At 60.6% G+C, this 12,163-nt stretch overlaps 1 protein-coding gene across 3 annotated transcripts; it reads left to right on the top strand.

Moving 5' to 3' along the window:
- The first annotated feature begins 710 nt into the window (after window positions 1–710).
- On the top strand, window positions 711–11,693 carry MAFF (MAF bZIP transcription factor F). Of its 3 annotated transcripts, none has more exons than XM_076006992.1 (4): window positions 711–956; window positions 7,202–7,467; window positions 9,286–9,352; window positions 9,915–11,693. In XM_076006992.1, exons 2-4 carry the CDS (start codon window positions 7,436–7,438, stop codon window positions 10,371–10,373), a joined length of 558 nt encoding a protein of 185 aa, XP_075863107.1. In that variant the 5' UTR covers window positions 711–956; window positions 7,202–7,435; the 3' UTR covers window positions 10,374–11,693. The 3 variants fall into 3 exon arrangements, with proteins under 3 accessions (XP_075863107.1, XP_075863105.1, XP_020143362.1); XM_076006990.1 differs by having other exon boundaries at window positions 7,202–7,472; XM_020287773.2 differs by lacking the exon at window positions 7,202–7,467 and having other exon boundaries at window positions 712–956.
- The last annotated feature ends 470 nt before the right edge of the window (window positions 11,694–12,163 follow it).

Raw genomic sequence — 12,163 nt, 5'->3', positions numbered from 1 at the left:
TAGGAGTAAAGCGGGGAGACTGTCGGGAGGCTGCTGCCATTGTCCAGGTAAGTTGCCGGTGCCCGGGCCAGGTGGTAGGGCTGGAGTCGGGCAGAAGGGGTCCCACGCAGGAGACCGTTGGAGAGGAGACAGAGCTGGCCTGTGTAATGGGGCGGGCAGGAAGGGAGAACGAGGGACGCAGCAAGGCTCTAAGGTTTGGGCTTGGACAGCTGAGATGGGGTGAAGAGGGGCGCGGAGGTAGGGCTGGCCATCAAGGAGTTGGACTTTGGCCGTGTCGCGTTTGCAGTGCCCGTTTCACGCCCACCGGAGGCGCAGAGTGGGGCAGTCGGCTCGGAGTCTAGATCTCAGGAAAGCTGTTCGCTGTGGAAATACAAACCCGGGGCTCATAGAAAAGCAAGGAGAGGCCCGGGACCATCGACTGTAAAACGAGGCAAACGACACCTCCACCCACGGGCCTCGCGAGGGGTCGTGTGAACGCAGCCAGCCAGCGCTGGAGCAGGGCTGAGCATCCCGGCCGAGCAAGACAGCCTGGGCCCCGGGGGCGGGGCCTGGTCGGGGCGGGGCCTGGTCGGGGCGGGGCCTGGTCGGGGCGGGGCCTGGTCGGGGCGGGGCCTGGTCGGGGGCGGGGCGGCCTCTCGCGGCCGGGGCGGCCTCTCGCGGCCGGGGGGCGGCCGGGGCGGTGACGTCACCGCATGACTGGGTTTTTATGAATGAAAGGAATCCTGTGAGTGAGTAATTCCGGGAAGCTCGCCTTACAACTCCGCGCGGCCCCGGCCCCCTGCGCCGCCCGCCCCACAACAAAACTCAGCGCCGCGCTCCCGGCAGCCGGGCTCGGAGCGACCTGTGGTTCGGTTCGGACCGGAGGGAGACGGGCCAGGGGACGCGCTGGGACAGCGGCCGCGACAGCCGCGAGACGCGCGTGCGAGGCGCGCCAGGCCAAGCGAGCCGAGAGGCGGGTGAGGACGCGGGTCGGGACGGGGACGCCACGCGGGACCCGAGGCGGCAGGGAGTCCGCGCCGGGCCGCGGCTGGGGCGGGCGCCGGGCGCCGTCCGTCGGTGCTCCCTGGATCCGTCGCGGGACGGCTGCGTGCGGGAAGCGAGCCGCGGTCCGGGGGCACCGAGACGCGCCCGCCGCTCGGCGGGGGGGTGGAGACGGGCCCCTTCCCAGGGCGCGGGCGGGAGGCGGCGGGCGCGGAGGAAGGGGCAGCGCGGGCTGGCGCGCGTCAGCGTCCGCCGGGCGGGGGCGGGGGCGGTGTGTGCACGTACGTGACTCGGTGAGAACAGTCCCTGGCCCCGGGCCCGCGGGCCGTGCGTGCGCGGTTTGTTTACGTCTGAGGGCAGGCGGGCGGGGTGTGTTCCCTGGCGAGCGTCCTGCCTGTCCTGCCCGGTGGTGCGCGGTGCACCCCGGGGGGGGGGGCGCGCGTGTGCGTGTGTGTGTGTGTGTGTGTGTGTGTGTGTGTGCGTGTCCGTCCGTCCGTCCGTCCGTGTCCGCGCGCGCTCCCTGGGGCCTGTACCCGCGGTGTTTACCTCGGAGAGGGCGTGTCCCGGGCTGTCCACAGCAGTAAACGCGGAATAAGGACCCGAGCAAAGGAAGCCGACAGGTCCGTGGTCACCCTGGGGCCGCGAATTCTCGCCCCAGGCGTCCTCTTTCTTACCAGCCAGCGCTGCCAGGCCTCCGCTCTCCGCGGAGTTTCCCAGGGCGGCCACCATGTGACCCCAGCGTTTGTCCCGCGCCCAAGCCGGCCACAGGGTGGGGCGAGGTATTGCAGACCTCACCCAGCTGAGCTGGGGATGAGGTGAGGGAGGCACCCCTCGTCCAGCACCCTGGTGGATCTGGTAACAGAGTGAGTTGGAGCCCAGATTCTTGTCCCCAGGTTTTGGGGCTCCCTGGGGAGAGAGGACTCTGGGGACTCTTGTTCATCCACACGGTTGTCCATCCTCTCAAGTCTCAGGAAAAACAGGAAGGGCCAGAAAATCCACGTCAAAGGTGGGGGGAGGGAGGGAATCCCAGGCTTCCTCTCTTGGGTGGCCACTCTGGCTAGTCTGGGTTCTGGAAGCTGTACATACTGGGTTGCAGAGGATGAGGGGGAGCTGGTTTCTGCCCTCCAGGTAGTTTCAGCTCATAGATGGGACTAGTCAAATGGGACCTATTGACAGCTGGACCCCAGAAGCTAGTTGAGGACCTGTGCCAGCTGGCAGACTCAGAGTCCTCACCCAGAGCCAGGCAGGGTCACCTGGCATTGGGGATAGGTGTTCTTACAGGTGGAAGGGTTAATGTGGAAGGGGTGGCAACTGATCCAGCCCTACCCATCCGCTTACCCAGCAGCCCTGCAGAAAGCACCTGTTTAGCCCAGCAGCCTGAAGGATGGGCTGGAGACTAGGGCTTCCTTACTCCTAATCCACCTTCCCCCTCCTCCCACCCCCGGAGCACTTGAGCTTGCTAGGGCGAGGAACCCGCGATCTTTTAACTTTGACTCTGCGAGCCCTGGTGAGCTGCAGATGTCCCCATCTACAGCTGGAACTAGGCCAGGACCTCCCAAGCCAGGAGCCTGGGCTTTCCAGGAGTATGTGGGCTTTGAGTGAAGGGGGTTGCAGTCAGGAGTGCAGGAACCAGGCGGGCCCATCCTCAAAGCCAGGCAGGAAACATCCCCAAGCAGGGTGAGGGTCAGGGGCTGAGAGGAAGTGGCTGTTGACTCAGTCACAAATGGAAAGTTAGCACTGAAAGGTTTGACCTCCCATTGAATCACCCCGGGGCTCTCTAGGGCCCAGGACCCAGCGGGCTCCTTCAGTCCTGATGTTTCTATCCCTACGGTGCCACCGGGCCTGGGTTGTGGCCAGATGCTGGGGATGAAACCACGAATGAGCCAGGTGGAGAGACGGCCCTCTGGGAGCTCGCAGCTGAACAGGGGAGACAAAGGTGAAGAGAACCACAGCTCCATGGGTGGTGTGAGGGAGAAGTCATTGTGGTTTGAGAGTATATATCAGGCCTTAGCCAGGGCAATCAAGGAAGGCTTCCCTGCGGAGGTGACTAGTGAGCCCAGTCTGATGGAGTGGTGATATCTAGGAAGCCCTGAGAGCAGGAGCTTTCATCTTTGGGCCTTCGGGACTAGGCACAGAGCCTGGCACACAGTAGGTGCTTCTTGGATGTTTGCTTGATTGAATGAATGAGCACTCGGTCCATGACCTTGAAGAGCTCCATGACACAGGGAGAAAAAGGCCTGGGGATCCCAGGGAAGCAGGAAGCCAGGGCCAGGGCTGGAGGATCCTTGAAGCAGTCTCCCAAAGTGAGCAGGTCCTTCAGAGCTCAGGTGACCTCCTCCCTCACACACACACACACACACAGGCACTGCCTGTGTGTCCCTGTGGGAAACATGCAGGGACAGTGGAATGCCTGTTCGTTCATCTGTTGTCAGCATGTGATCCTGGGAGCGGGGACGTAGCAGAGCCTGAGGGTCCCACTGTGTGGGCTGGGGAGAGCCGCACTGCAAGGTTTGAAATGGGCCAAACATGGTCAGGTTTGTGGGTTTGCGTCAGAGACGACGCCTCCGACAGCCCTTGGGGGAGGATCGGTGGTGAGGGTTGGAGATGGAGGCCAGCGAGCAGGTGCTGTGGTCCTGGGCCAGAGGAAAGAGGAAGTGGTCCCTGGCTGTGCCGTGGAGCCGAGGGACGGTCAAGGCCGATGGTCTGGGGGTCTGTGTCCTCTGCTTTCCTTCCCCTTCTTCCAGGGCCTCCACTCTGCTGGTGGTCTTGGAGCTCTGGGCCAGAATCTGACACTATAAACTTGGAGATCGTCGTTGTTGGAAGGTACCGTGGGCTCAGAGGAGGTTTTGCATGTTGGGAAACTGAGCCCAGAGCAAAGGAGTGTTGTGCCTGAAGTCACACAGCAAGTGTGAGTGGGCGGCAGACCTGGGGCTGGAGCCCCAGACCGTTGCTTCCCTGCAGTGCTCGCTTCCCCTGGCCTTGCTCCCCTGCCAGCAGGGAGGAGGCTCCACCAGTGCGAACTGCCAAGACCCAGGAAAACACATTTTTTCCCTCTGTCCTCACAGATCAAGCAAAATGGCTCAGCAGCCAGGAGGAGCCCATGCCAGTGGGTGGGGATGGACCGGGGGCCCCGCGAGGGGGACGTAGAAGGGCTGTAGCCACTGACTGGACAAGGCAGCTGTCTGTCCCCCAAGAGTAAGAGTGCTCCCCATGCCTCCAGAGAGTATCAGGAACCTGCAGACCCTGGAGTCAGCTCTGCTGGCTTGCGAGGGAAGGGGAAGAAGCCGGGAGGGGTGCTGGTGCCGGGCATCAAAGAGAGAGCCTGAGCCACGGATTGGACCCCCGGGTTCTGGTCCACCAGTGCCACCAAACAGCTGCGTGGTTGCTTCCAGTGCAGAACAGGGACTGGAGCAGCTGCAGGCCCAGGGGCAGTCAGACGGGCAGAGGCGGGGGACCCAGCCCCCCCCCTGCTTACAACCCAGCAGCCCCTGGCCTGGGGCTGGAGGCCAAAAGCCTGAGGTTATCAGAAAGTTCCCCCTTCTTGTGACTTTCCCTCTGTGGCTGCCTGACTTTGCTGAGCGAGGACATTCTGGGCAAACGTGGGTGCCTCAGCTGACATCCAGTTGAGGGGGCTGAGGCTAGGAGTGGAGGGCATGGAGGACAGGAGGGCACAGCAGGTCCAAGCCTTCCTAGGGCCGGAGGGCAGTTAGAATCACAGCTGTTACAGCTTCGCCATTCTCCAGAGTAGGGAATGGCCAGCAGTTCCACCTCTGAGGTCTACGCTGCAGGCGGTGTTGAGAAGGATTCTGAGGCTGCGTCCAAGCTCCACGGAAAGCAGTGCTGTGCTGAGAAAGATGCAGGGGCTGCCCACCACTGGGAATGGGCGCTGTGATTGGCTAGTGTTGAGAGTGGACAGAGGGGTGATGGCGACAGGGGCTGACCACCTGCACCTCCTGATCTCGTCTAAGCCTCTTGTATTTCCCACACTGATACTGTTATGATCATCCCCACTCTACGAGTGAGGACCCCAGGCCCAGAGAGGAAGACTGACTTGTGCGAGGAGCCGGCCATGCCTCTGAGCGTCTGCATCCGCCGCAGCTCGCGGCCCCCACAGGCGCTCAGTTCACACCCGCTCCCCCGCCAGGCCTATCCGTGTGGTTCAGACTGCACAGGCGTCACTCGGCACGCCAGCGCCCCGACAGCTGGCAAACGGTCCTGCACATTTCAGTGTCACGTGCATGCGTGTCCGCAGCAGGCCCAACACAGATCCTGGCACATCAGAGCTGGGCGGCCTCGGAAAGTGGCAAGTCCAGACTCCCCTTCACGCGGGCAGGGAGACGGGGCCTGGGCAGGTTGCCTCAATTCCCTTGCTGGCTGTGTGACCCTGGACTCCTCTAGGGCCCTCTCTGGGCATTACCTCACAGAGTTGTTGGGAGGACCAAGGAGGTGACAATGTGATAGGATCAGGATTCAGGCCTGGGCCTCTACAGGTGTTCAGAATTCCTCCCCATGTGTGGGGAGGCAGCCACTCACCTGCTGTGTGACTTCAGGCAAGCGATGCCCCTCTCTGGGTCCCCACCTCCCCTTGGGGAAAGTGAGGAGGGGGCCAATGGTCTCTAAGGGCCTTTCCTGCCTTTCCCTGTCTGACCCCGGCCAGCTGAGAGGTGCTGAGCCGGAGAAGATCCCAGTGCTGGCTGTGGGCCTGAGCCCTCCTGCACGGACTCAGCAACTCTAATAACCTCCTGGCTGTTCACTGACCCGTACGGGTTATACCCCTTTTCCCACCACAACCCTGCGAGGCAGATATTGTTTCCATCCTATGGATGGGAAAGTGGAGACCCAGAGAGGTGTAGCAGCTCGCCCAAGGTCACTCAGCATGGAGAAAACAGATGGGACTTGAACCCAGGCTTGACTCCCAATCTAGTGCCCCTTTCCCTGCTTCCCTCACTCCACCTTGGGGCCAAAAGCCACGTGCCTAGGATCCCTTCTGTTCCCCTCCGTTCTCCCAGCAGCTGTGCCATCTCTGCCAAGCAGAAGCAAGGAGGCAGCTGGAAAGGAGGGAGAATTAGAGACAGGGCCAGGAGGTTTTCCTCTCAGGCTGTGCTCAGCTAGGCTTGGGCTTGGAACTAGGTTCGGACACGAAACAGCTGGGTGACGGTAGCAGAGACTTCCCCCTCCCCCACGCCCCAGTGCCTGCGTCCTGCCAGGCCCTGTGCTGGGTGGCCTCAAGCACCCAGAGCTGACTCAGCCTGGCCCCTGCCCGAGGAGCTCCCTGTCTGGTGCAGAGACAAGGAAATGCAACGCATTGCCACACCAGGGTGGGAGGTGCCTAACAAGTCCTAGGGGTCAGGGAGGGCTTCCTGGAGGAGGAGATGTCTACAGCCAGGGCAGTGTGAGTAGGAGTCTGCCAGACAAAGTAGGGGGGGAGGAGAGCAGAGGCATGTCCTGGGGCGTGTGGGAGGAAGTGAAAGGAATTCCTTGTGGCTGAAGCTCAGAACGGAGGTGGTGGTGGCAGGAAACAAGCCTGGGGCTGGACACGCGGGGCCTGGGGTGCCCAGAGGGCTGGTCTGGACTCTGTCCTCGGGGTAGCAGGGAGCCATGGAAGGTTTCAATCTGGGAGGTGGCATGGTCTGGTGGAAAGATCGTCCAGTTGCTGTGCGATGATGAACGGAGGCCGGCGGGTGTGGGGGGCATGTGGGGACCTCCCCAGGTGTGTGGCGAGGGGAAGGCGACCATTTAAGAGCCTGCACTGAGGGTGGGGTCAGTGGGGGTGCGTGAACATGTCCAGGCAGTGTCTCTGAGAGGGCACCCTGCAGACCCACCTGATTTGTCCGAGGAGGGCCGGGGTGTATAGCGGCCCCCAAGGAAAGGGGGAAAGCCAGGCAGGCAGCAGGGCCTAAGCCTTGTAGGGCTGGAGCGCTGGGCAGGGAAACTGAGGCCAGAGCCCAGTTGAGCCTGCATGTCCAGCATTGGGGGCTGCGGCTCAGGGCTCCAACCCATGAAACGAGCCTCACCCCCGTCCCGCCAAGGATGGGCACAAGTCCAGAGGTGTCCGAGGCCTGACCTGTGCTCTGGGCCTCAGCTTCCCCCAGCAGCCCCAAGAACCTGGGTGCCTTTTCAGACCCTCCCCGCCCAAGGGCCACAGCAGCTGCCTCTGTCAGGGGATGGCTTGAAGTGCCAACTTCCCCTTCCTGTCCCCTCTTTCTTTCCCTCTGAGCAGCCAGACCCCGACTGCGTGGGCTGGAGGGGCTGGGGGGTTTCCTGAGAAGCCGTGGACAGTCCCCACCTCGGCCTGAGTCACACTGAGAACTCGGTGACTGTTACTTGAGCGTCCGCTGTGTCAGGCGCTGTCCCAAGCACTGGAAGGCAGCAGTGGACGGGAGAGCCTCTGCCCTCATGGCGCGGGCGGAGACCGACACGGAACAGATGTGTGCCATGTATGTGAGCGGCAGTCATGGCACAGGGCGAAAGGTGCCACGGAGAGAGGTGAGGTACGGAGGGGACACAGGGAGAGTGTGTGTGCGTGCGTGTGTGTGTGTGTGTATGGGTGTGTGTGGGGGTGTCCGGGGTTGGGAATCCTAAATTGAGTGGACCTGAGATTTGAAGAGCGGCCTGAGGTGAGGACGCAAACCACATGGCTCCGTGGGCATGAGGACGGCGGGCAGAGGGAACGGGCAGTGCAAAGGCCCTGAGGCGGAACATGCGCGGTGCGTTTGAGCAGCAGCAAGGAGGCCGTGCAGCTGGGGCAGAGCGGGCGAGGGGGAGCCAGGCAGGGCTGAAGGGAGAGGGGCCAGTGCTGGGGGTGCATCCTGCAGCACTTTGTGGGTCTCTACAGTGACTTTGTCTTTACTCTGAGTGAGATGGGAGCCATGGGACGGTCCTGAGAGAGGTGTGATGTGATCTGCCTTACCATGAAACTCCCCTGTGTCACCCAGGGGGAAAGCAAAGCACAGAGAGGGTCACTGACCGACCAGAATCCCACAACTGGCCCACGCGGGTCTGGCACCAAGGTCCCCGTGCTTCCAGGCGGTCCCTGGGAAACACCTGGTCCTGCCAGGTGTGTGAGGTCAGCCCCACAGACAGCTCAAGGAGCCAGGGCCTGGCTCCAGGCTTTTGCCCCTGCCCTCTGTGCACTGGGCACTGCTGATCCTGCACGAGGCTGCAGGGTGCTGCCTGGCAGACCACAAGCATCGGCCTTGGCTCTGTGTTTCCCACCGCCCCTCCCCCCTAGGAACTGTCAGATGAGAAAACCCCGGGTCACACGGAATGCGGGAGGAGATCGGACCAGCTGGGGACTGAGGGGGCAGCTGCTGTCACAGAGCCTTTGGGCTACAACTCTCTCTTCAGCCTTAGCAACGACCATTGGCCCCCAGAATGTACCCTCCCTGAGTTTTTATTCCTTTCTGTCTCCTCAGTGCCAAGCACATGTCTGGCAAATAGTAGCTGCTCAAGAAATAGTTGTCGAGTGACCATGAGGTTTCCATGCTGTGGGGGAGGCACTGGGCCAATGGGACCTCATCAGTCTAGGCATGGCGCCCCCAGCAGTTTGGGAAGCTTTCCTACAACACAGGTCTGGATGAGGGAGGATTGGGGACGGGAGGGGACTGGCTGTGCTGTATCTTGACAGGGTGCTGATTGGACTTCGTGAGCCATTGACCAGAACACATATGTTTTGTGCATTTTTCTATATGTAGGTTATACTTCAATGAAAAGTTTTTAAAAACCAAATGAAACACACATCTGAGCCCCATGTGGAAGAATGGCCAGGGGAGGGGCGTCCATTCATTTGGTGCATATATATTGAGCACCTGCTATATGCCAAGCACTGATGATTAGGCATATTGATGCTGTGGGAAGACAGACAAGGCCTCTGCCCTCATGGGCTTACATTTAGGTAGAAGAGGGGTGGGAGGGAGAGAGGAACCAAACATAAGAACTGCAGAAGAGGTGGCTGTTAGGAGGGTTAATAACTGGGGTTATGTGATGTGACACAAGAGGGCTTTATAGCCAGGATGTCAGGGAAGACCTCTCTGAGGAGGTGGCATTGGGCAAAGACCTAAATGATAAGGAGTCACTATGGAGAGATAGGAGAACAGTGAGGAGAACAGCAAGTGCAAAGGTCCTGAGGCTGGAATGAGCCATTCAAGGAGGCTGCTCTGGCTGGACCAATGTGGACAGAGGAAAGTGGCAGGTATGAGATGAGTTCTAAGAGAGCAGGGGCCTTGAATGCCAAGGTAGTGAGTTTGGATTTTATTCTAAATGGAGGGGGAAAAAAACGTGACTTTGACTTCCTTTCTCCTCTAGGTCTCCAGCCCAGAGGGCACCTTCTGCAAACATGTCTGGGGACCCCTTGTCCGGCAAAGCTCTGAAGGTGAGGAGGCAGCACCTCTTGTGCCCAGTGAAGCCATCCCTCCCTGCCCATGTAGACCTTGCCATCCCAGCTGCCACTTCCCTTCCTGGAATCACCAAGGGTGGCTCAGCAGGCACCAGGCGTTCAGGATGCCAAAGGGAAGAGCCGTGGGCTGGGAAGCAGGAGGGCTGGGCTCTGGTCACAGGCTGTGCACTCTGGGCAGGTCACTTCCCTCTCTGGGCCTGCATCCCCATGGGGTCTTTGCCCACTGGGACATCCACAGGTGCTTTCTGGCCTAGGACTCTCTGGCTGAGTCCAGCACTGCGCTAGGTTAGAATTCAGGCCAAGCCCTGGGGTGGCCTCTTTTCATGTTCTGATCCTGGTTTGGCCTAGTTTCCCCTTTCCGGATTCCTGCTCCCCTTCGGGGGCTTGGATCAAGTCCAGCCACCACCTCAGTGGCTAAGGCGGTGAAGTGGAGCACGGGGGGCAGAGGAGGGCATCCCAGCACCTGCTGCGCTCTGGGCCCAGGACTTGGCCCACAGGCAGGAGTGAGCCCCGGGCCTCAGTTTCCCCATGCCCGCAGATCAAGCGCGAGCTGAGCGAGAACACACCACACCTGTCCGACGAGGCGCTGATGGGGCTGTCCGTGCGGGAGCTGAACCGACACCTGCGGGGGCTCTCGGCCGAGGAGGTGACGCGGCTCAAGCAGCGACGCCGCACGCTCAAGAACCGCGGCTACGCCGCCAGCTGCCGCGTGAAGCGCGTGTGCCAGAAGGAGGAGCTGCAGAAGCAGAAGTCGGAGCTGGAGCGCGAGGTGGACAAGCTGGCGCGTGAGAACGCGGCCATGCGCCTGGAGCTCGACGCGCTGCGCGGCAAGTGTGAGGCGCTGCAGGGCTTCGCGCGCTCTGTGGCCGCGGCCCGCGGGCCAGCCGCACTCGTGGCGCCCGCCAGCGTCATCACCATCGTCAAGTCCACCCCAAGCCCGGGGTCTGGCCCCGCCCCCGGCCCAGACCCCGCCCCCGGCCCGGCCGCCTGCTCCTAGTGCCCGCCCCGCCCGCCCCATTCCCCCGAGCCACGCCCCATTCCCCAGCCACGCCCCTCCGACCGCATCTCTCTTCCCAAAGTGCCTGAGCAGTCTCTGTGCCCAGGTCCCATTTCTTGCAGCCGCCAGCCCCTGTGATAAACACACATTCCCTCCCGGGGTCCTGTCTTCCTCGTGTAGCCCCTGAAACTGGGACCTAATGGTCCTAGGAAGGGGCAATCTTGGTGGTGGGGGGTTGAGGTTCCAGATCTGGAGTCGCCCTTGGCTGAAAGTTCAGCCTTCTTAGATTGGTAAGAACGGGATACAAAGCTGGCTCAGAGAAGAGCTGTCGGGGGAAACGAGGGCATCCCTCATTTTGGAAATGGCTCTGAATGTGCCAATATGCCCTCAAACCGTCCCAGGACTCAGGACTCAGTCTGGCTGTCCTGCTGGGAAACTGCACTGAAGAGATTCTCCCACCCCTACTTTGGGTGTGGAGGCGCCTGGCTTTCCAAAGCTAGGAGAGGGGTTAGAATCGACTAGTGGAGCCCAGTTAACAGATGGGGAGGCAGCCCTGCAGCGGACCCGAGGCCGCACACCACTTAGTAGTTGAGCTGGAACCAGAAGCTGAGTGTCTTACTGCTGCCCTGAGATTCCAACTGTGGAATGATGGGCAGGACTGAAAAGTTGATGCGAGGGCCCCCCTGGCCTGGGAGATGGCTCTCTGCAAGGGAAGGGCAAGAAGCAGAGGGACAGAGAAGGTGACACGGATGGACGGGTGGGAAGGAGCTGGCCTGGCTCAGCCCTGGGCTCTCCCTGCAGTCAGGGTGCCCTGGAGACAGCCAGCCAGAGAGAAAGAGGACCATGGTGGCGACTGCTGTGGCAGATCCTGTGGTCCTACGGCCTGGAGTGGGGTCCTTGGAAGTAAGGGTCCCACTTGGACCCTGTGAGTATCCACTGTGGGATGGGGGCAGGCTGCAGCCAATGATTGCCATTTTCCTGGAAGCCGGGCCCCAGCCCCTCCCCCAACACTGTATACAGCTGCCCCTCCCCACTATTTATTGCACGAATCTAAGTTATTCTCCCCAGCCAGAGCCCTAGATCCCACTCCCTGGAAAAGTGGCTTGTGGCCCTGAGCTGGACTTTATATTTTATACCTGCAAATAAATCACATTTTATCTTATATTTAGGGAAAACCGATGGCAATAACAAAAAAAATGTTTTATAAAAATTGCCTGGGCCCTAGAATTTATTTATTTCCTGACTTACAGCGAGCGAGTTATCCGCCTTCTGTATTTTGTAGACTTTCTGAATAAAGTCAAATTCTTTTCCCACAGAGAAGTGTATGTTCTGGGCTGTTTTTGTGTGTGTGCCTTCTGAATGAGGGGCCTAAGTTGGGGTTTTGTTCCAGTCCCAGTCAGGACCTCTGGAGTTCGGGGGTGAGTGAGTAGAGGCAGGCTGGGGAACAGTGTGCTGGAACTTTGGTCCTTCCATCTGGCTGCCTAGAGCCCGGAGCCTCCCTGGGGATGGCAAAGCCACCAGCACAATGAAATTTAGGGTTAAATTCCCTGGGCTTCCCTTCAGTGACCAAGCAGTCCCACCCAGAGAGGAAAAACCTCAGGTTTTGGAGTAATCTTTCCAGCATTTTCACATTGAGGTCTGATTTTCTACAGCCAAGTAGGAAACATTTTCCCCATGTTCCAGAAGGCATAGGGAGATGGGGAGCAAGTGGCTTCCTCAGTCCCAGCCTGCAGGACTAAAACGTAACCCTGTGTCTCATCCCAGGCCCCAGACTCACTAATTCCAACCCG

Source organism: Microcebus murinus, chromosome 10 (assembly GCF_040939455.1).
Source record: "Microcebus murinus isolate Inina chromosome 10, M.murinus_Inina_mat1.0, whole genome shotgun sequence".
Classification (NCBI taxonomy): Eukaryota; Metazoa; Chordata; class Mammalia; order Primates; family Cheirogaleidae; genus Microcebus; species Microcebus murinus.
Note: the sequence above shows the minus strand (reverse complement) of the source record. Positions and strands in the feature narration are given on the sequence as shown.